Source organism: Monodon monoceros, unplaced genomic scaffold, assembly GCF_005190385.1.
Source record: "Monodon monoceros isolate NGI ecotype Baffin Bay Population unplaced genomic scaffold, NGI_Narwhal_1 Super_Scaffold_14, whole genome shotgun sequence".
Taxonomy (NCBI): domain Eukaryota; kingdom Metazoa; phylum Chordata; class Mammalia; order Artiodactyla; family Monodontidae; genus Monodon; species Monodon monoceros.
In genome coordinates this window covers 6,667,589-6,691,329 of record NW_021703770.1, presented here as the reverse complement: position 1 = coordinate 6,691,329, position 23,741 = coordinate 6,667,589, and the positions used below count along the sequence as shown (strand labels likewise).

General features: G+C 52.5%; 1 protein-coding gene across 1 annotated transcript in view; it reads left to right on the top strand.

The window, feature by feature from the left end:
• Positions 1–22,618, top strand: part of CCN4 (cellular communication network factor 4) — a 28,461-nt gene extending 5,843 nt beyond the window's left edge. The window contains exons 2-5 of the mRNA XM_029223023.1: positions 10,195–10,474; positions 16,737–16,997; positions 20,192–20,385; positions 22,093–22,618. Coding sequence (XP_029078856.1) covers positions 10,195–10,474; positions 16,737–16,997; positions 20,192–20,385; positions 22,093–22,392 — 1,035 coding nt within the window. The 3' untranslated portion in view covers positions 22,393–22,618. The remainder of the gene's footprint in view (positions 1–10,194; positions 10,475–16,736; positions 16,998–20,191; positions 20,386–22,092) is intronic.
• The last annotated feature ends 1,123 nt before the right edge of the window (positions 22,619–23,741 follow it).

Here is a 23,741-nt window from a genome sequence, read left to right as displayed (position 1 = left end):
TTCTGAGAGAGCTGGGACTCAGATCCTGCTCCTGGGGCAGAATAACGCGCTCGCGCAGAGAGCTAGTCATCACCGTGACATCAGACAAGCCACTTGCCTTCATAGCGCTCATTTGCTAATCTTGAAAATGAGGAGGTTGGACTTGACCCCAAACTTGCTTCCAGCTGGAGGCGTGAGCCACTCCTAGGGGCCACAACTCATTCATCAGGTGGGCCAGTCACAGGGCTCGGGTGCCATGATTCTCATAAGGGAACGCATACTGCTGCCTCTTCATTAAGAGTATGGTTGGCCTGACACCCCAAAAGCCCATGCTCTGGAATGTTCCTCTAGATATGCTTCCTCCCTTCAAGGTGTCCCCAGATATTCTCCCTTTTTCCCACGTCTCCTCTTTCAACTCTCAGAGCGTACTCCTGGTCTCATAAAACTGGAAAGCATACCACCAGCTTAATCTCCAAGGGCCCCGCCATCTCAGTGGTGCCCGGTCAGGCCTGGTCCTTAGGATGCCCGGACGCTGCTGCAAAGACCAACGGTGGCTCCCCTGGGCCTACTGAGCTGGTTGAGCAGCCATCCAGGACTCCAGAGTTTTGATACTTTCGACCACAGTCAATCCTTGAGGCCTCGCAGGTTCGAGAAGCATCCTTGTAAATACCATTAAGAGCTTAGTCCCACCTGCCTCCCCATCTCCGTGAATAGTGCCTCCATCTGCCCCGTGAGAAACCTGCACCGTTATCCACGCTTTTCTCCCTACCCAGGGCCTCCAGCTCCCCGCTCGGACCCGGTCACTAAGAGGACTGATCAGCGAGCCATAGCCACGGGCGTGGTTCCTGAGCACAGAGCAAGGAGTCACAAGACCCCATTCTAGTCTAGGCTTTGGTTTCATCTCTGAGCCTGGATTTCTTCATCTGAAAGTGGAGACGAGAAACCCACTCTGCCCGTGCTCCCGGCAGGATGGAGTGGTGGCCGTGCTCCCGGCAGGATGGAGTGGTGGCCGAGGGGAGATGGCGGCACAGCACCTGGGGCTGAGAGCCAGCCCCCCACCTCCGGGCTGGGCCTCAGCTTTTCATCCATACAAGGGACCTAAAAGCCCGACTCACAGAGCCCCAGCGACAGAGACAGAGAATGCAGGTTGGATGCTGAGCACGCGTCGAGAAGGAGCTTGGGGGCCGCGATGAGAGAGTGATGATCAGGGTGCTTTGGGGTTGGGGTGCTGTCTTCTAGGCTTTTCCGAGAGCTCCTGGACAGCAGAAGCTGGTGGGTGGGTTCTATGTGGACTGGGGACTGCAGCCGTCTACACGTCCTCCCTACTGCTGCCCTTGGTGTTCAGATCTGCCCCCCATACACACACACACACACTCACTCCAGCTGTCTGTGGCCCTATACCCCAAGTAGCCACGTCCTGACAACTGCAAACTTCAGCTCTTAAAGGATCAAAAGCACCAACCCTTGCTGGGACCTCGCTGGGGGCTGAAGACCACACAGAGCTCACTGAGCCTCACTGAGTATCACCCCCACTTTACAGACTTGGAAACAGAGGCACACATTTTGATGACCTCCCTGCGATCCACGCTTCAAGAACACCCCCAAGCTCCCCACACAGGGCTGGCAGGACCCCTTCGCAGGGTGTCCTGTGCCCCAGCCTCTTGTCCACGTTCTGCCCTCCCCACCCGAGACAGGGCTCCATCCAGGAGGAGGGAAGGGGGGGCGGTCGGGGTCCAGGCAGTGGATGGAGGGGAGGCCTTATCGGAGGCCCAGCTCAGTGAGCCGATGGTCAGAGTCAGACAGCGCCAGAGGGATTGCCTCAGCCCACTTGCCCCTGCCCTGTCAGGGGGGCAAGCAGCTCGTCCAAGGCCACAGTCTCAGCATCAGGGCTGCAGCCCAGGGCCTCCCACCTACAGGTCCACCCATAGGGGCTGAAGACGGTTCCCTCTGTGCTACTGGACGGCTGCTAGCTCTTCCCTTGTATGCAGAACAGGCTTAAGCTCAGAGGGCAGCTTCTTCCCCCTGTGTCTGTACTAGCTCTTGCTCCAGGGCTGGTCCCCTCCCTGGTCAGCCATGGCCACCACCACAGCCAGGCCTGGGATGTGGAAGGCTCTCTGCTCCTTTTCGTGAGTTGAATGAACTGGAAATCAGGCAAGAACAGGGTCTCTTAGAGGTTGCTGGGGGAATACGAGACCCAGAGTCAGAACAGAGTGTATAATTGTCTTGCTGTGTCTCTAACCTCCACGGGCCTCAGTTTCCCCATCTGTCAAATGGAGACCATCAGCACTGCCCTTACAGGGGTGTTCTGGTCATTGCCTGGCACAGTGGGTTGGCTGACTCAGGAGAGATCCCCGTTTTCCCCCCAGCAGGCGCACACGTCCCAGGCATGACCCTTAGGTCCTCTGGCCATGAGGCCTGCTTGCCTTCCCCGTGTCCTTGAGCCCTAAGCCCCAGCAACGGTGCACTGGTCATTCCTGCTCCATGCCACTTTGAAGCACCCGCGCGCCCCTGCTCATGCCATTCCTCAGCTTGGATGTTCTCTTTGCCGTTCTGGTCAATTCTCACTCATCCTTTAAAGATGCAGACCAAATGGCTCCTCCTCCAGGAAGCCCTCCCTGCTTCCACGGCCCCATCCCTTCCCTTCTCACCTTGCTCTCATAGACCCTAGACTCTGCTGAGACACCCCGCCTTGTGGCCCTTGGGTGTGATGCCTTAAGAGACTGATACTGGTTCAGATCCCAACTCTGCCACTTGTGAATGGTCTTGGGCAAATGATCTGACCTTTCTGTGGCTCAGTTTACTTATCTGTAAACTGGGGGAGATGATTATAAAAGCAGCCTGCCTCTTAGGGTTCTCACAATGACTAGATGACTTAGCGTGGAAGCTAATAAAAGAGGCATAAAAGGCAAAACGCAGACCATGTAGACCTCATTTTGATCTTGATTCATAGAAACCATCTGATTTTTTTTTAAAGCTTTGAGATAATCAGTGAAGTCTGAATACGGACTAAGTATTTGCTATAGGGAAAATTACAAAATTGTAACCAAACTAAGTTAATTGGTGTGAAAATTGTTTTGTTTTGTTTTGTTTTAATTCTCCATACTTTAGAGACACTCTCTGAAGAATTTCAGGTAAAATCACATGATGTCTGAGATTTGCTTTGAAATTCTCAAGAATGAAAAAGTATGTGTGTAGGCGGGAGAAATAGAGGAAAGGAGATGGACAGAGGTTGGTTGATAATTATTGAAGCGGGAATAGGTATGTGAGATTCATTATATTATTCTCCCAACAGTGTAAATATTTGAACACGTCCCCAAAAAAGAATGAACACGTTTTAAGTTTGATTATACGTAACCCTGGTAGAAATGCCCACCACTGGCTATGCACTCCGTCAGGGTTAGCTCTTATTAATAGCACTGTCACTCTATAACAGAAGTTAGCGATCATTTCCTAAAAAAAGACCAGAGAGTAAATATTCTAAGCTTTGTGGACAATAGGCTTTCCATGGAATCTTCTTTTTTGTTTTTTTTTACAGCCTTTTAAAAGTGTAGAACCTGTTCTAGTCTGTTACAAAAAATGCTGTTGGCGGGATGTCCCTGGGGGCTGGTTTCTGATCCTTGCTCTATAATGCAATTGCCTTTTTCATACTCCTGTCTCCTGGGGAGGCTGGGCGCTCCCTGAGACTTTATACGGGGAACTTTGTAGATGCTTTATATTCATTTGATGAATGAACAAATTCATGAGGGCTCGTTATTTGGAAAGAAATCTGGCTTCCTGCCCTTTCTACCTTCTCCATATAAAGTCGACTTTTCCAAACAGACGCTCATAAGACTGCATGTTTGTAAAACTAATTAGCAGAAAAGCTCTACAAACCTTCCACCTCCCAAGACGTGCAGCCTGGCCAGCGCTGGGCCTCACGTCCCTAGAGATCCTGCCATCGGAACCAGAGTGAGCATGGAAGGCTCTGGACAGTGCTGGGTCCTCCAAACACTCAGGCCAGGTGCCTTGGGGGGGGTTGAGCTAAGAGTTTTCCAAGACGGTGACCCCACCTGCAGGGCATTCCTACCAAGCCCTGGGTACAGACCCCTAGGGGTATCCTCGGAGGAGGAGATGCTCAGAAAATGTGTCCACCAGGTCACATGGTGGCCGCCTGTTACACCAGAAAAGTGAGAGCAAACGGTCGGAGAGGGCTGACCACAGGGCATCCCCAGCTCTGGACCCAGGTCTGTGTCCACATTCTCCCACTGCCCACCGAGGCCTCTTTTCAGGGAAGGAGCAAAACAGAAACCGATTCCAGACAAGGCAGCCCTTTCCGAAAACCCCCAGGGCCCAGCTGAGGCTGGCTCAGGCCATTCCTGTCTCAACCCTGCCCCCTGGTGGAGCATCTGGGGGTGGCCGCCCAAACGTGGGCAAGCCCAAGCTCTCTACCATCCCTTCCATTCATGAAGCACTAGCCCACGGTGTGCCAGGCTCAGTGTTGAGCACCTAGGAGTCAAGAAAGGGCAATCTGTCCCTGAAAAGCCCCGCGAGAGGCTCCCACCTCCTCTTCCGGGGACCCCTGGAAGCTTGGGCTCAGATGAATTACAACTGTCACCACCCCGTGTTGTAATCTTGTGTGTGTGTCCATACTGTGACTGCCTTCGGGTAAGAACCACACGCCTTGTTCATCTGAGCACCAACCGCGCAGGAGACGCTTAGTACATGTGTGTGATGGGAGGATGGAGGAATGAATGTATGGATATGAATGTGAAGGAATGAAGGAGTAGGGCAGCATGGTGATAAGTCCCTCTGGAGGGACACTCTGGGGACACCCAGAGACCCCTTCTCAGCTGTGAGACTGTGAGCAAGTTACTTAAGCTCTTTGAGCTTCAGTTTCCTCATCCGTAAAATGGAGGTAAGACTATAACTGCTCATTAGGGCTGCTGGAGGATGCTGTCATCATTACTATTTTACAAATGAGGAAACTGAAGCTCAGAGAGGGTGAGCACGGCCCCAGGTCACAGAGCCTTGGGAAATGGGTTCCACTCACTGCAGATGCCCTGCCCTTTCCTCCTGGTCCCCAGGCCCTGTTCATCGATGAACCACACACACTCTCAGAGGATGGTGGGGTCTGGCTCCATCATCGATCAGGATGATTAAGGTCTCAGGGTGGCACCCCACCACTGCCAGCCTCCTACTCTCTGCTCCCATGCCTACCACCATTTATTGTTGTAAAAATGTTTTCCTTCTTAATTTGAATCTGCTTAAGTTTGTCCAATAAATATGATTAAATGGATTGATTCATTGCTTTCAACCTGCCTACTGATTACCCCCCCTGCCCAGAGGGTTAAGTAGCAGACATGGTCTTAGTCCCTTTGGGCTTCTTTAGGAAACCACACACCGGGTAGCTAACAAACAACAATTTATTGCTTATAGTCCTGGAGGCTGGAAGTCCACGGTCAAGGCCAGCATGGTCACATTCTACATGAGGACCCTTTTCATAACTGGCATCTTCTCATTGTGTCTTCACATGGTGGAAGGAGCCAGGGAGCTCTCTGCGTTCCTTTTTAAAAGGGTACTAATCCCTTCCATGAGGGCTCCACCCTTATGACCTCATCACCCCCCAAAGACCTCACCTCCTAATACCATGACCTTTAGAGAGGTTAGAACGTCAACATATAAATTTGAGGGGACACATTCATTCAGTACCCAGCTGACACTTAGGGGTCTTATCATGGGGAGCTGCTCCTTTTCTATTTCTTTCATTTTTCAGTCTTTCTCACAAAACAGTAAAAGCAAAGTACATCATTTTCAATTAACTACATGAGGCCTGCTTACCGAAAACGGTGTGTGTTCTGCAGTCTGGCCTGGACTGCTTTGTGGAAGGTTGATCAAGCTGTCGACAGGTTAGGCGTGTAAGTGATGTTCTAGAAAAGTCATGTTAAGAAAGGAAAATGGCCTAGAATCTCCCCATCGTACCCTCCCCTGGCCCAGTTCTCTAAGACGAGGGTTCCCATTCTCACAAGAATCACCAGAGGTGCAGGTCAACATGTACATTCTGGGCCCAGCATAGAAGAGCTGAAGCTGAATATTCCAAGTGGGCTTCAGGCATCTGTATCTTAACCAGGTCCTTAGGCAAGTGGACCCTTGTCACCCTCGGCTGCATTCAGTGCCCAGGATTCTGCCCAGACCACTTCAGTCAGGCTGTCTGCGGACAGTGGCCGGGCATCAGTGTTTATCAAAGCTTCTGGGTGGTTCTAACATGCGGCAACGTTTGGGAGCCATGGTAGGAAGTGACTGTGTGAGGCATTGCCCTGGGGTCTCTGAGGATGGAGGTGGGCAGTGGGCTCAGCCCAGGAGCTGAGGGGTTGAGCGGGCAGAACCAGGCAGGAGCCTGAGCCCTGGGTGCCCAGCCCGGGAAGCATCAGGGCACAGCCCCACCCTCCTGTCTTTCCTGTAAACACAGTGGTGTCCGAGGGGAGTCCACATGCAGAAGCACATTGTAAAAGAGACTCTTATGTGAACAGCTGCAATTTGCAAGTACCCAGGGCTCTTCTTGATTCTCTTTGGCTTTTTCTCCAGACGATAGATATTCTCCTTGCTTTCTGACTGCTTTCCTTCCCTTTGTTCACCCTTAGCTTCTGCTGTTATAAAAAATGACGTAGGCCCAGTGAGTTTGCAATAGTCCCTGTACCGTGACCAAGGGCAGGCGGACATGCAGTGCCATCTTGGGTATTCAAGGTGGCTGATGTGTGTGTGTGTGTGTGTGTGTGTGTGTGTGCAGTCACTTTCCCTGGGGTGTGGGTGCTGGACAAGGCAGTCGGGATTCAGAGGGTCATGCACCAAAATGAGGAGTCCTCAGGCCCTGGGGTCTAAAGGTCTTCCCACCCCACAGCTCTCATCAAGGACCTTCTAGGGATGGGAGATTTCTACCACTAGATGGCGCCAACAGCAAGGGCCTGGCTCAGCGGACCCGGGACCCCTCCCTCCACTGCCCCACGGTGCCATCACCTGCTTCCCTCATCCAAGGCGGGGGCCTTCTCTGCAGCTCCCCTTGAGGAGCTGAGTGCCCTGGGGCTCCCGGCATGTGCTTGGAAATGAGGCTTCCTTCTGGGGAGGTTTAACTTGGTATGGAGACAGCAGGATGGATAGTAACCACGTGGAGGTTGTTACTATCCAGATTCCAGACCATCCCAGCTCAGTTCAAAGTGTCCAGACCCCCAAGTCTTGTGCTGGGCTGTGTGGGTGCGAGGCAGGGTGCACAAGCAAGGGAGCGCAAGGGCAAAGTCGTGCTTTCGAGTGTCTGCCCTTTGCCAGGCCTGCATACACAGTGCTTCTGCATACACAATGCCTCCACCCTCCCAACAGTTCCCGAGGGGGCATTACTGTGGCCATTTCACAGATGGGGATGTTGAGGCTCAGAAAGTTTGTCCAAGGACACAGAGAACCCACTTCTGACTGTCTCAGGTCCCATGCTGTTTTCTTGACCCTCAAACTTAGAGCAGAGAAAAAAGCTTCCAAGATGGTAGACCCTGAAAAATCAAGAGACACCAAAGCCCCTTAGAGTCAACAATTCCCCATCCATCCATTCCACCAGGCGACACTTACACAGCCCTGCTGTGGGCCGTGAGACGTGTTTCAGGCCCACAGAGAGAAGTAAGGCACAGACTCTGCCCTTTACAAGTTCACATTTTAGTGGGGGAGGCAGCACCTCTAATACAACCTGGGAAAGGCATGGAAGGCTTCCTGGAGGAGAGGGTTTTTTTTATTTCCTCTGCCAAGAGTAGGTCTTGAGGGTCTAGAGACTGTCAGAGGTGGTCTGGGGGACTCATAAAGCTCCAGGCCTCCACTGTCACAGACTGACAAGGAAAAGTCTCTCTGCATAGAGTCAGAAAGATGAGGGTGTGTGAGTGTGTGTGTGTGTGTGTGTGTGTATGTGTGAGCGTGTGGTTTCATTGATTTGGGGGTTTGGGGTTTTGTGTGTCACGTTGTACTTTTCGAGGAAAAGCAAACAAAGGAAGGTAACCTAAATGCTTTCCCGATGAACACAGACAAGCCCTGCCAACCTCCAGCGCAATCTGCTCCCCACCAGCAAACCTGCCTGAAACCAAGCCTAGAGGTGATGAAAGCCTCAAATCAACGTTTGCATTTTTGACTTTCAAAGGCCCTTAATGTGTCAAATCAATATTTACTGCACTTGTTATGTGCCGAGCACAGAACCAAGAGCCCAACTAATCCAACACTTCAACCTGGACCATCTCTCCTGGTCTCTGGTTCTCACAGCCAAGCACTCAAGGATGCACACCACTCACCTCGGCAGAGAGCTTCCTGCCCCGGTAGTCAGAGAGCTCCCGGGGCTGCCCCGGTGCCCAGCACTCACACACGACCTCACATTGTGATAAATCACCTCGAATAACTGTCTCTCCTTTAAGCTGTGGCACCACAAGCACAGGACATTTTTAACTTCATCTTCAAATGCCTAAAACTTAAGAGAGATGGTGAGCTAGCTCAGCAAATGTTTGTGGAGTGACTGAAAGAGCCCAGAGGGGACAGAGGTAAAGGTCCCAGAAATGAGAGCTTGGAAAGTCATTTGTGCCTAGGCCCTGACATGGGCCGTGTCATCCTGGATGTGTCCATCTGCCTTTTGGATCTCGCTTTCCTCCTCAGGAAAAGAAGGAATCTGTCGGAATATCTCAGCATCTATTGTTCAAAGAATGAAGCGCAGATCTGTAAGTCCACAGAGCAGGCTCTGGTTCAAGACAGAGGAGCTGGCCCGTGGGGCACCCCGCACAAGCCCTGGCTCCACCTCCGCTAACCTCAGAATTCAGGAGCCCCAGACAGGAGGCTCCCCAGCAGGAACCACCGCCTGGGGGTGGGAAAATGCAGCCTCCACTCTCCATCCTCAGGCAATTCCCTTCCTCCCTGGGTCTAGGTTTCCTCCAGTATAAGGAGTGAGGGGGCAGGAAGGCCGTTCAGGAAGGCAGCCAGAGGGGCCGGGCGGGGGACTGGATCCCTAAGATACAGGCAGTTGGAAGCTCCTAATACTGGTCGGCACCCCAGAGCAGCCTCCCGTTCTATCTGCCTGATCTTCAGCGCAGGGGGGGGCTCTTTGGGACTTATGTCTCCTTCCCTGCTGGCCTGTTGTCCTGTCCATCATATTTGCCAGCATAAAGATGAATATATGGGCTAGGGGATGGGAATGGGGTTCTGGGGAGGAGTACAGGTGGGGGAAGTGGAGTGGTGGTCCGTTACCCTTAGCGCAAAATAAGACCCCTCTCTGCATGGTTTGCACCAGCAACAAGAGCATGACCCCCTTCCCTACGGAGGCAGAGCAAGCCAGCTGCAGGAGCCACGAGGCTGGACACCGCTGCCACCCATGCAGCCCTTTCCTGGGGCCAGAGGGGAAATAAGAAGGAGAAGAAAATTAATAAAAATACCTGCCTGAAACCCGATGTTAAATATGCATATCACTTATATGTGGAATCTGAAAATAAAAAGATACAAATGAACTTATTTACAAAACAGAAGTAGACCTACAGCCATAGAAAACAAATGTATGGCTACCAAAGGGAAAGGGGGGTAGAGGGATAAATTAGGAGTTTAGGATTAACAGATACACACTACTGTATCTAAAATAGGTAACTAACAAGGACCTACTGTAGAGCACAGGGAACTATAGTCAATATCTCCTAATAACCTATAAGGGGATATAATCCGAAAAAGAATTTACATATATGTGCACGTGTATATGTATGTATGTATAACTGAATCACTGTGCTGTACACCTGAAACCTCAGTGGAGAGGGTAGATCTTTAGGACACAGAGAAAAGAGCAACCAGTTGATGGGGTGCGGGCCGTGCCACATCAGAAGGCATTTACTCAAAGCTGTAGCTCCCTCATCTTCCATCGAGGCCAACTCAAGGACCTCCCAGGTTTCGGGATGATCAGAAGGGAAGGAAACACCCATGGGGCTCAGAGATCTGACCTAGAGTCTGCCCTCTGCCCCCCGGCCTACCAGCTGGGGAGTTCGGGCAACTGGCTTAAGTCTCTGAACTCCGGCTCCTCCTATGGTTGCACTGAGGAGAAAGGAGACATCTGGCTAGTAAAAGCATGGTGGAGAAACATAATTTCGCGTAAACCTTTTGAACACCATGAAGATGGGAAGGTGACTGCAGACCTTTGGCCTCTGAACCCCTTACCTGGCAGCTCCCTTTATGTCTGCCCTTCCCCTGCAGGCCCTCTCTCCAGCTCCCATGGCCACGGTCTTCACCCCGGCTCCCCTGGAGGACACCTCTGCACACCCCCAGTTCTGCAAGTGGCCGTGCGAGTGCCCGCCCTCCCCGCCCCGCTGCCCGCTGGGGGTCAGCCTCATCACAGACGGCTGCGAGTGCTGTAAGATATGCGCTCAGCAGCTCGGGGACAACTGCACGGAGGCTGCTGTCTGTGACCCCCACCGGGGCCTCTACTGTGACTACAGTGGGGACAGCCCGAGGTACGCAGTAGGAGTATGTGCACGTAAGTGACACCCCACACGCACCATCCGGCCAGCCCCCGGCATCCCCAGCTCTGGCCCAGGGACCCCCACCCATTGCCCTTCCTCTGGCCTGGCTCCAGTTCTGCAGGAAATACCCCCCGCCCCTTACCCCAGGCCGTGATTAGAGGCCAGAGGCTGGGCTCTTCCTGAGGAGGGAGGGATGCTGCATTCCTCTGGCACCCAGAACCTGGCTGTCTTCTCTGTTCTCCATCCATGGATGAGTCCAGGGAAGAGGTATCCACCAGTCAAGACCTAAGCCTGGCTCTCTTTTCTTAGTGGTAGAACTCTTTGCTGGTTGCCCATGACCTCCCAGGGGCACCAGGACCCTGCAGAGCTCCAGATATTTCAGTAATATTGTAAATTAAAATAACATGGCTCTAAAACATTTAGTAGCCTTGAAAGAATAAAACCCAGCAGCCTGAAACCATCCCTTCCTACCACCCACCCATGTTTCTCTGGTTACTACAGTCACTTTTAACTTTCAGCCCTTTCTTCTGGTAGTTGCAAATACTCAATACATGTCTTCAGTTATATATTGATCGGCTTTAAATATCAATTGTGGATAATCTATGAATGATCCCTATACGATAGTTAATGTCTGAGTTCCTTAATACCACCTGACATCGGCCCTATCTTCCAATATCACTGGCACATTTTTGGTTATAAACCACTATCTACAATATTAGGATTATGTAAACGTTTTTCACTGTGACCTGAGATAGCGCACTTGTTTGAATTTCCTTTATTATGAAGTCTTTTGTTTTTCCTGGGGTTTCTATTTGCCTTTGCTTTTTCTTTACTCTTTGTCCTTAGAATAGCCCCATGCCGGGGGAGAGGCTGTTTGTTGTTTGTTTGCTCTTCACAGGGTTCTACCATTTCCTTTGTTGTTCTCAGAGACCTCCTTTCTGGGACTTTCTGGTCTCCTGCTTCTATCTGGACTGTGATTCACTTAGCTTGAATCATCTAAGTATTTATTCAAGACACCTGATCCAGCATGATGAAAAGACGTCACTAGGCATCATGACACAGCAGGCTAACTTCTGAAAAGTTACGCAAAGCCTCATAAACCCAAGAACTCCCTTCTTCCCTTAATGCTGAATCCAGCTTTCCCCATAACTACGATTCTAATACACACCACTGCATATTCACACAGCAGACTCTCTCATTCTCAGTTAACCCATTATATTTCCTGAAGTGGGTTGTTGGTGAGGGTTATGCACAAAATTCCAAGTCAAAACAATCATGGTTAACTTATGAGCACTTTCTGCTCTTTTGACCTCAGTTCATGCCTCAACTTTCATGCCAAGTCATCTGTCTTTAGCGGTCCAAGTAACTACCATTGATTCTGCCATCTTTCCATCTTTCCCCCCTTTTACTGAGACTCATTATTAGCCCCACAAAACTCTGTTCAGTGAAAACTTGCAGATTCCATCCGCATAGAATCATCTGACATGTTGGTTAAAAATGTTATTCCTGAGCCCCACCCCAGACTTACTCATTCCGATTCTCTGGAAGTGGAGATGGGAATCTACAACTTTAACAAGCTCCTTGGACCATTCTCATACTCAGGTTTGAGACTACTAATGTATGCAGTCACTCATATACTCTCTCCCCGTACCCAGGTAAGGAAACCAGGCTGAGCCTTCCCGCAGTAGAATCCCCTCCACGTCTATGAGACTGTCTCATCATTTCTTTCCCCTTTTACAGCTGTTCTTTAAGGTCATTAAAAGGAAATTCATTGTGACTATACGATTCCCTAAAGTTGCAATGACATCTCACCACGTGCCAGGCACCACAACTCTATAGACATTCTCTCATGGACCCATAGACTGTACAGACCCCGGGACGGCCTATCCTGCCTGCCTTTACCACCAGGGGCCTGGAAAGCCACCTTCCCAATCCAGCACCAGCCCTCTGTCTTTAAATGTCAGCTCCTGTGTTCACCTGGCTCCCTCTCATCATGAGTCTCTATTTCCATCCCTTGTATTTGAAGAGAAGACTGTGGTTTTCAGGAGACTGTAATGAGTACCACACTTGCCAAGGGTTCGCTGGTCATATAGGTCTAAAGACTTCGGAATAAATAAGGTTCAGTAAGTGAAACAGAACTTTTCAGAGGTTTTAAACGTTCATGTCCATTGTCAAATTCCAAAAAGAGAGCTGTCATGAGAGGACTTTTGTTTTCGAACTTATTTGCACAGTGAACACGTTTTTCCAGGCAGATTTTTACCCAATCACCCACCTACCCCACCACACACACTCACTCAGATACACACACAGCATGCATACATGTGCACGCACACACACACACACACACACAATTCACCAGTGTGCTACTGAACATCTTCCCGGAAATGCTGCCATAGTGTCTGAATTCATGAGACCCTAATGCGAGAAAGAAGAGAGTCCAGGTTCTGAGATGCTAGAGAGGAAGAGGCTTTGGGGCCAGAGGGGAAAGAGAAAGAAGTGTTCCTCTACACACACAATCTGTCAGCAAATGGCCAACAACCAATGGACGATCCCCAGGCCAGGCTAAATCTGTCCTCAGAGATGTGTGTGTCATTAAGCCAGGACAAGGAAATAAAAATGAGCAGTTGCAACACTGGCACAAATAACTCAAAGAGAGGATCACAGGGGTTATGGCAAACTAGTGAATGCAAGCTTTGGCCACTGAGGCCAGGCAGAAAAGTGAGCTTGGTCTGATCCAGTCTGCTCCGTTTTCAAGTGAATCCAGAAAGAAATCCAGATTTGTGTAGGATTTCTAAATGTTGGCAACACATTGAAAACTTTTTTTAAAAACACTCCATGGGCCAAACTAAACACCTCTGTGGGCAGCGAGTGACCTCTGGATTAAACTGTTTGGCTATTTTCGTGGACAAACATGACTGCATTCAATGCAGCTGGGTCAGGATTGAGGGCAGTGTGGTTTGCTGGAAGGATCATGAAATTTACAGGCAGACAGACTTGGGTTTTGCCTCCTGGCTCTGCCACTTACTGGCTACGTGACCTTGGGCACGTCACTTAAGGAGCTTGATCCAACCAGCTTCGCGTGGTGGTTGAGGCTGAAGTCTAAAACGTGGTCGGCTGCTCTTGGTGAGTGTCTCATGTGCTTCAACTTTCCTTTGTAGAAGTTCCCTTAGCCTTGTCCACGGTCATCCTCAGAGTTTGGGGGCAGGGCTGGTTCCAAGCGCAGACTCTCCCATCTGAAGAGTGAGGGAGTAGAAAATCCATGCATGGGGTTTGGAGCTAGACAACCTAAGTTCGAAGCCCAGTGCCGTAACTAACTAGTACAATGGTCTTAGGAAAGCTGCTTAACCTTTTTAAGTGTCAGTTTCCTCATCAAGGAAAAATGCAATGAATGAATAACGCCTACCTCTCTGGGTGGTTAGGATGTCGAGTGCCTGATACACAGTAGAAGCCCAATACGGAGTAGGTTTCACCCCATCTGACATCCATCCATCCGTCCACTGATTCATTCACGCAGTGAACACAGGTTAGTGATAATACAGCAATGGAGTTACAAGGCATGGCCCACTGTCCCTGCTCCCAGGCAGGTGACAGTCCAGCAGGGGTGGGGCAAGGGGAGTAGAGGTCCAGACAGCACAGCAAGGTGACTGGAGTTCCTTGAAGTCCGTCAATAAAATGAAAGCCCACCAGTTCATGCCTGGACTTGCACATCTGAATGGGGAAGGAAACTCAGCCAGCTTCCCCATCTAGCCAGGAGCTGGTCCTTCAGTTAGTCAGAAAGAAATCGAATAAGGAAGGGGTGCCAGAGTCCACTGATGAGACAATCCACAGCCATCACACACACCAGCCATCGCTTGTCCCTACCCCCTAAACCTCCCAGGAGGCTGTGAACAACTTCTAGAGGCAAAGGTTCCCAATCCTGGCTGCAAACTGGATTCACCTGGGAGCTACCAAGGGCAAAACAATAAAAAATACTGAAACCCAGGTCCACCCTCATATACTGGAGCATGGCGTGGGCATCAAAATTTTAAAGAGCTCCCTCGGTGGTGCCATCGTGCAGCTGGTGTTGAGAACCACTGTGCTAAGGACTCCCAGCACCCAGCGCTGCCCTCTCCACCAAAAGTTCCCACACACGGGCAGAGACGGGCTTCAGCACTCCTCCCCCTCCACCAATACACACGCGCACGCGCACACGCTCCCTGGAGCAAAAGCGCACCGCCAGGGGTGACTCAGACGCAAAGATCAGTGATTCACCCAGTGCTTCCTCTGCTTTGTTTTGTTTTCCTATTTCCCCTCCTTTATTGGTGTCTGGTGGAAGGAAATGGATGGTGGAGTCAGAGCCCCCAGGCTTTGGGAGCAGCTCCATCAGTCACCTGCTGGGTGACCTCGAGCACTAACCCCACACCCCCGGTTCCCGTCTCTGCCAAAGGAAGAAAACAAAGCTCTCCTAGGGCAGTCCCTGCGAGGACTGCGTGAGATACCAGATGGTGCCTGGCTCCAGATCAGAGGGACAGTAAGTGTTAGCACCTTTCCTTTCTGTACCTTCTCCGGCACAATCACCTCCCAAGGAAACCGGCAGTCACCCCAGTATTCCCACAGGCTGCCCTCACTGCTCCGCTGAGCCGAGCTCTGTGACCTTAGGTGCGTGATGCAACATCGCTGAGACTCAGGTTTGCTGTAGGTGAAAATGCAGGTGATGACGTGGTATCGTTTCCTTATGGGATGAAATCAGCAAAGCAAGGAAGCCTAACGCAAAGCAGGTCAGGCAACCAAGAACCCTCACTCCTGTTAGATACGGGGATGACGATGACGATGACGATGACGATGAGATGATGATTCACCTTCGGGTGAATCCAGGAGATAAGCTGGAACTCTTGGCAGACTAGCCCTCCTCGGGTGAATGCCCTTGCCACCCTGGGCTCTCTGCTTGCACTTCCAGACACTGTCCTCAGGGTGGGACCCGGCATCAAGGGTGGGAATGCTGGTGAGGGCCCAGCAGCCCCAGATCTCTCCTGGAACTCCAGGCTTGCAGAACAAGCTCCACACGGCCACTCTGATGTCAACCAGGCATCTCGTGTCTAGTGAGGAACTTGAGTCCACCCACCCCAACCTTGCTCCTCTGAGGACAGAGCATCCCTCTCCTTCCAGGGCTCAGGACATAGAACTAGGAGTCCTTCTTGATGCTTCTCCTCTCATCCTTGCATCCTATCTGTCAGCGGGTCCTTCCAAATATACCCAGAAGCTGAGCCCTTCTCCTCCTGGCTGTCCCTCACTGGTCCAATCACCACCACCTCTTATCTGGATTCCTAGTGTGGCCTCCTGACACCACCCATACCCATCAGTCTGTTCTCAACTCAGCACCACGAGTGTTTTTGTGAAACATAATTAATATCATTGATTCAACAGTTACTCATTGAGCACCTACTGTGTGCCAGCCTCAGTTCTAAGCTCTAAGAGCTTTGTATTTTCCGCTGAGCCTCCAGGGAAGCCCCCTCTCACCTCATCTCCTGCCTCCTGACTTTCTCTCACCCTTCCCTGCCCTCTCCCACATCCCAGGCTGCTCCCACCTCGGGCCTTCCCGCCTACAGCCCCTCCCGGCCTGGAAGGCTCCTCCCACAAGACCTGGGCAGCTCACCTCCTTCCCATCTTTGTTGAATCATCCTCACCGCCGTGAGGCTTTGCTGGCCCACCTTGTTTAAATCTGCAAACCATCCCCCCCCACACTCGCATCAACTGCTTTACTGGCCCCATCAACATTCTAGACGGTCCATTGTCTTTCCTCGGTCCCCCACTACAATGTAATCTTTTCGAGGGCGTGGTTTTTTGTCTCCTTGCTTCACTACTAAATCCCCAGCACCTAGACTACTCTATAAATTTGCATTGAACGAACTGAGTCTTTGTTTCAAAGTGTTCGAATTGGCTTTACTGCCGGGCTCAGATCCGTGACCCTGGAGGCAGAAAATTGTCAGGACCAGGTTTTGTGCCACTTGATGGGACAGGACCAGGGGCTAGCCACCTGGCTCCCCGTCCAGGCCTCCCACCCCGCTCCAGGGTGGCACTGCGTTATTTCTCCGCGGGTTAAATGAACCGGCGCTGCCTCTGCTCAGGTGCCACCGAACTCCCCCCACGCCGCCGGCTGGGCCCAGCGGCTTCTCACTGCTCTGCCTTCGCCCCTCCCCTACGACGTGAACGTGGGGGGGCGTGGTCCAGCGGGGGCGGGGCTGCCCTGCGGGGGACGCCGGAGCCCACCTGCCTGACCCTCGGCGCCTGTGTCCGCAGAGGTGGTCGGCGTGGGCTGCGTGCTGGACGGCGTGCGCTACAACAACGGCCAGTCCTTCCAGCCCAACTGCAAGTACAACTGCACGTGCGTGGGCGGCGCGGTGGGCTGCACGCCGCTCTGCCTCCGCGCACGCCCCCCGCGCGTCTGGTGCCGCCATGCCCGGCGGGTGAGCGTGCCCGGGCGCTGCTGCGAGCAGTGGGTGTGCGACGACGACGCCGGGAGGCCACGCAAGACCGCGCCGCGCCACACGGGCGCCTTCGGTGGGTGCTGCGCGCGGGGCGCAGGGGGGAGGGCAGGCCCTGGGGTACGGGGGTGTGGGGGCGGACACTCCCGAAGCTCTGACTGCCCACCTGTGACTGACAGGAGCCCCCGGCTCCCAGTCCCCAGTCCACCACTCAGGAGCAGTGTGACCTTGGGAAAGTCACATTTCCTCCGGGACCCTATTTCTCCACTGGTAAAATGGAAATAAGACCACCTGTCCACCTGTCTTATGGGATCCTTCATGTGTAAAAGGAGGAAGTGCTTTGTAAAGAAGGAAGCAGAGGCCTGCGGTTCCTTATTCTCCTACTAAAGAGTTTAGGAGGGGAGGGGTGGAGGCTGAGGAAGGACCGGTGTGAGGGTACCCCGGGAGGAGAGGCTTGAGCAGCAGGTGGAAGGGCAGAGAGGGAGTGGATGGCTTCCCGCTCACTCTGGGGGATGGATGGACAGGTGAGACTTCAGCCAGGTAGGCCAGGCCAGAGGAAGCTCCGGAAACAGAGGACAGGGACAGACCTGTTTGTTTCACCCACAGCTTACATGAGCCTAGCCAATGCCAGACACTTAGCTGGTACCAAATCAGTGTTTGTCATATGGATGGATGAATGGATGGAGGGATGCATGGATGGATATGTGGGCCGAGGAGACCTGAATTGGGGCAGTGGGAGCAGAGATATCAAGGAAGGGACAGATGCAAGAGGAATTGAACAAGTAAGACTGAAGGGCTCGGCGTCAATACAATGGGTGGGGGGAAGGAGAGAGAGGGGTAACAGAGACTCCCGGGGCTCGTCATTACTTAGGACAGAAAGCAGGGAGTACTTCTGGGGAGGAGAGCGCCCTTGCTGGAGACAGGCAGAGGCTGAGGCTGGGTGCCCTGCCCATGAGATCACCCAGAGGAGCGTCCTGCGGGGAAAGCACTGGAGGAGGGAGGTGGGGCGGAGAGAGAGCTCCGGAAGTCTCCGGCCCAGAGCTGCTGAGGGCCTAGGGGTAACGTGTTGGGGGGGCCTGGGGCAGAGGTCTGGGGGGCTGATGTTTGAGGGAGGACAGAAGAGGAGACCGAGGGGGAGACAGAGAAGGAGAGCCAAGCATGTAATGGGAAAACCAGGAACGTCTGATGACGTGGGAGACAGCAGATGAGGATACCAGGCAGGTGGACGTGAGGGAGTGAAGAAATGGCAATGGAGTTTGGGCGTTCTGAGGGTACTGGTTGTTTTTTTAAAGTTATAAGTGCGTGAGAGATTGTGCTCAGAGAGATTGCGTAGAGCAGGGTTTCTCGACCTCAGTTCTGACCTCATTTTGGACAGGATCATTCTTTATAGAGGGGACAGTCCTGGGCTTTGTAGGAGGTTTACACCTGGCCCCCACCTACTACGTGCCAGTAGCACCTTCCAGCCAAGTAGCGACAACCAAAAATACCTCCAGACATTGCTAGTTGTGACCTGGGGGGCAAAATCGCCTCGATGGAGGACCACTGATGTGGCCCTGCGACACCACCATGTAAGGTGCGAGAGAGAATGAAGCTGAGGAAGACGAATCCAAGAGGCAGGATGGATACAGGAGAAAGAGGGTTTCAGAAGCCAAGTGAGGGAGGATTTCAGAGAACAAACTGGACAGGAGAGGGGAGGAGAAGGGAGGGGAGGGGAGGGGAGGGGAGGGGAGGGGAGGGAGGAGTGTAAAGGCCAGAATGGAGACCTGTCCCCAGGCTGCCTGCCCCCAGGGGTCTGACTGGACCAGGAAGGAGGGTGGTACTGCCACCCCTACAGTTCAGGGATGCACAGCCTCTCTGGATGGGGCCTGGGGTGCCCCACCCGGGGCTGAGCAGCCCCCTGAGGCAGCAATCCCCTGCCCATGGAGGAGGTGGCCGGGGAAGTTCTGTCCCCAGCAGGCCTCCCAGGGCAGAGCACAGGAGGGTCACGGGGTGAGGGTGCAGGGCAGCGGCTGTCTGCCCATCATGTCATTGTGTGTGGCCCAGTGACCCCGTTCTGACCGAGCACAAGCAGAGCCCCTGCCGAGTGGCTGACCCAGAAACCAAAGCCCATTCATCCTTCCAAGCAAATCCCTCCCCACTGCCCTCTCCATCCGTGCTTGCAGCCCCAGCTCATCCCAGCCCGGACCCTCCTCTCTTCTGTCCTCAGAAGCCTCTTTTTCCTTTCTTCTGTCTTGTCCGTCCTCTTCTCTTACTCATTTATTCCTGCATTCATTCACCCATCTCCCCTGCACACCTGCTGTCCCTGCCCGTTCCTCTCTCTGGTTGCCATGCGTGTGTGTGCCAGGTTGGACTGGCTTCCTCTTCCAGTCTTTCTCTTGGGTATCTTGGTCTATCTCTCTGTGAGATCTCTCCTTGGTCTTCCTGGCTTTTTACCTGCCTCCATCTCTAGCTCACTCCATTTTCCATGTTCTGCATGCCAGGATACACGCGTTGATAGAACCAGCCAAGAGTTGGGGTTCAGTTCACCTTTACTGAGGGCTTACTAAGGGCCAGGGACAGCTTGAGCGCTGTCACGTGTCTGAACCCATCTTTTCTGTCCCCAGCCTGGGAAGGAGGGAGAGAGGTGCTACTGTCAACCCCTCTTACAGGTGGGGACACGGAGGTGGGAGCTAGTTTATTGGAAGCTATCCAGCTACTAAGTGGTGGTGCTCAGAGCTGAACCCAGGCCATTTGCCTCTGAAACCTGTGTGTCCCCTTAACCACGATGCCCGCAGCATCGCCCAGATGAAATACTAGTACTACAGTGCAGGCACTTCCCTTTGACCTTCCCCACATAACATAATCTCTGCAGGGGCAGGAACAGTGTCTTTTAACCTTTTATTCCCAGCCCCTTGCAGATGCCTGATGGGTACTCAGTCAGTATCTGGACCCTTTTATTGCCGTACTAGCCCTGCAGGGCAGATGTGATTATTCTAGTGAAGAGCCTGAGGCCCAGAGGGACACAGCCTCTAGGTGCTCAAGCAGGAATTGAACTTAGGTCCACCTGTCTCTAAAGATGGTCCTCCCTCCGGAGAGGTGTAAGGAGCTCAGAACAGCCCTCCTCTCCCTGGGAAACTGCTGGTTAGAAGCCAACTTGCCGTCTTGCGCTGAGGGACAGCCCACCTCTGTCCTGCCTGAGGTTCAGGGACCCCAGCCCTTAGGGCGGTGGCGACAGGAATTGGGGGCTGACTGAGACTGGAAACTCACAGGGCATCTGGTTCCCATCCGCAGCAGCCATGGATGAGATAGAGCCGTGGCACAGGAACTGCATAGCCTACAGCAGCCCCTGGAGCCCCTGCTCCGCCAGCTGCGGCCTGGGGGTCTCCACCCGCATCTCCAACGTCAATGCCCGGTGCTGGCCTGAGCAGGAGAGTCGCCTCTGCAACCTGCGGCCGTGTGACGTGGACCTCTGGCCACACGTCAAGGTGGGTCCGCCTCCCAGGGTGGGGCAGGTGTCTCGGGCATAACAGACAAGCCTGGCTTTGAGCCTGGCTCCTGAGCTTGCTTGTGGGGGGTTTGTTTGTATAATAATTAAGCCCACGTTGTAGCAGTTTCTTGGGATAACATGTGTCACTGGGTTGTGAATTTCACTCAGTGGAAGTGGTGACCATGTTATTACAATCAAGGTGACTCTGGAGAGATCCCAGGGTCCCTCAGAAGTGCTCTCCTGTGGTGATTCCAAAGACCCCTCACCGACTGCTCCTGGGCCAGCCCCCACTCACATGACAGCCACACGGGGCGGTAGGGGACAACGGGACTCGGGACTGCTGGGGTCAAAATGCCCATCTGCTGCTGACTCTGTGACCATGGCCAATCTCCTTGCATCTCTGAGCCCCAGTCCCTTCATTGGTAAAACACCAGAATTGATCTCGGACATCCCTTCCAGCTTTGAGAGTCAAAGATAATTAAAATAAAGGATCAAGGGTGTAGTGGCCACAGGAGGCTAAGACCCAGTCCTTGGAGTTAGAAACGGATCTGATTTGCTTAACCCAGGACCTCCTTGCTAACGCCTTAGGACTGGTCATCTGCCTTGGTGTCACGTGAAAAATAAAAAGAAAGAAAAACTCAGCACTGATTCCTCTTGGGGATCATTGGTGGTTTCTTGGGGTTGCTGAGGAGAGGGTCGTCCAGCAGACGAGACAGCCTAGCTTCCCACAGTTCCTCCCCTTGTCTCTTTTCCCTCTCTGATTAATTTCCCTGCCCTACTAGCCTTTGTATTCTTGGTGCTCGGTACTCAGCAAACATCTCTTAACCAAAAGCATGGGAGGGAAATTTACCAGCAACAGGACAGAGCGTCCTAAGCTGGGTGAATGCACGGTGCATGCGAAGTAGGGGTGGGCTTACCACCAAACGAATTCACGTCCCTTGCTGTTGCCTCATGCTTTCCACCCAAGTTCATTTCCATAATTATGTGCCTAAGAGAGCTCTCAGATCAACCATACAAGCCTCAGACCCCACATCGCCTGGATCTGCTCTACCCCCGTTTCTGGCATGGTGCCGGTACATAGTAGACCCCGACAACCATTCATTCAGTGAGTTTAGTAAGTGCCTACTATGCACCAGGCACAGAATTAGACTGCAGGGACACAGAAAGAGCCCCACTCTCGAGTGGCCCACAGCCCTGTGGAGAGACAGAGCTCCCTTTAGATAATGGCAATCCAGTTGCATGGATTGTGAATGAATACATTGCATGGAAAGGGTGTGTGGGAGAGTCTGTCAGAGGCAGAGGAGGAGGAGAGTTTAGGGTAAAATGCATCCCCCAATCAGGGAGGCCATGATGGTTCTGCCCCTAACCAGCGAGGGGTACTTGATTGGCTAAAGTGGCCGCAAAGGCATTCCGTGTTAGTGAAACTGACCAGGGACTGGGCATTGGCAAGGCAGGAACACAGGAGAGAAAGGAAATTGCAGGTTGAGAGGTACCACCACCGCAAGGCAGCCCCCTCCTGTGTCTTGTTTCCTCCTGCGTAATATGACTGGGTCTTGCTGTATTTGGGGTGGTCCTTCCCAGTTGGAAGATGCCGCAAATCTGAAAGTGAGGCGTGGAGAGTGAAAAGGGAAGAATTGAGGGCTTGGAGGGAAGAAAGTGGCTGTTGATCCTCTGAGCATCTCAACTGAAACCTCCTTTCCTGCAGGAAGGGAAGAAGTGTCTGGCCGTGTACCAGCCAGAAGCGCCCGTGAACTTTACACTGGCCGGCTGCACCAGCACACGTTCGTACCGGCCCAAGTACTGTGGGGTCTGCACAGACAACAGGTGCTGCATCCCCTACAAGTCCAAAACCATCGACATCTCCTTCCAGTGTCCCGACGGGCCTGGCTTCTCCCGCCAGGCCCTGTGGATTAATGCTTGCTTCTGCAACCTGAGCTGTCGGAATCCCAACGATATTTTTGCCGACTTGGATTCCTACCCTGACTTCTCAGAAATTGCCAATTAGGCAGGCACAAAACACGAGCTCGAGGCCTGGCCCCATGCTTGTAAAGCAGGCAGCCTTCTGAGGCCCACACTGAGCCTTCTTTTGTCCACCTTACCCTGATCCGGACCCGTGGCCCCCTTTCCTGTCTCCGACCACCCAAAGCACCCATCGTGGTGCCGCTCAAGCCCAGACAATGGGTCCTCTCCTTGACAATTCCACGTACACTCCAAGGAAAGTGCCTGTCTCCAGCCGTTCTGGTCAATACCCAAGGCTGATCCGGCCTGTCCAAGTCACTGGACGTCTTGCTGGATCTTGCCCAAGTCTCAAGGAACAGAATCAGCTAGGCATTCAGTGTCACTAATTCCTTCTTTAAATACCAAATCGTAAGACTCTCTGGGTCCATTCAGAAGGATAGATGGGATTTAGAACTACTCCGATCGACAGTTGTGACCACCGCACACCAAAGTATCTCTCATTCCAAAGATTTGTGCCTCCCAAGGTCACCCAGCATTTGCCAAGTGAGGTGAATTGCTGTTTGGGTTTGGTTTTTTTAATGAACAATTGTATCCATTATTCCGGGCATTGTTGAGGTCAGGTTTCTCTTCACCCCTGCCCTGTGAAGGGTGTACATTGGGTTCATCCCAGTCAGAAATGCAAGATGATAAACTTCCTTCTTGTTCCTGGGAGAAGTCCCCAGTCAATACTCCAGGGTCAGAGCAAGGTCCGCCAACTGTCAGAAGGAGCGATTGACCCCAGCACTGAATCTGCTGCTCGTGGACAGGGCAGGGCGCTGGGCAATCGGCCAGGCTCCTCACTGCTGGGTCCTCTCCCTGCACGGGGGCTCATGGGAGTTGGTGGAGTCCCCTGGGGTGATGTCTCTGACCCCTGAGAATGGTGCCCTGTGACATTCCTGTGCTCTTAGGGAGCCTTGGGTCCAGCGTGAGTGTGGGTCAAACCAAGAAGTGGTTTCAGAAACCAAGAAGTGGGTCCAGTCTGCATCAGCCTAGGGTGGCAAGGGTCCCTGGGCCCGGGACATGTCTCTTTCTGCCTCAGTGACCCATTTCACAGACTGGGGGTCTACTGACCCATAAAACCCAGTTCGGGTACAAAGACAGAGGTTAACCAGTTGTTTCAAAACAAGTATATTTAACAGGGATGAAAAGCTGAAAGGGCTTGAAGCTATTCAACAAAAGGAAGAGAAAGTTGCTATTAATGGAAATGAGGCTATTATTTATTTTATTAGTAAACTATAAATATTTACTGCTATAATTCTTTTATATAGTACCTTCTGTGTGTCAGACATTGTTCTCAGTGCTGTACGTAACCGTTAACACTAGCTCATGGAAACTTCGAGGCCGTGTTGAAAAGCG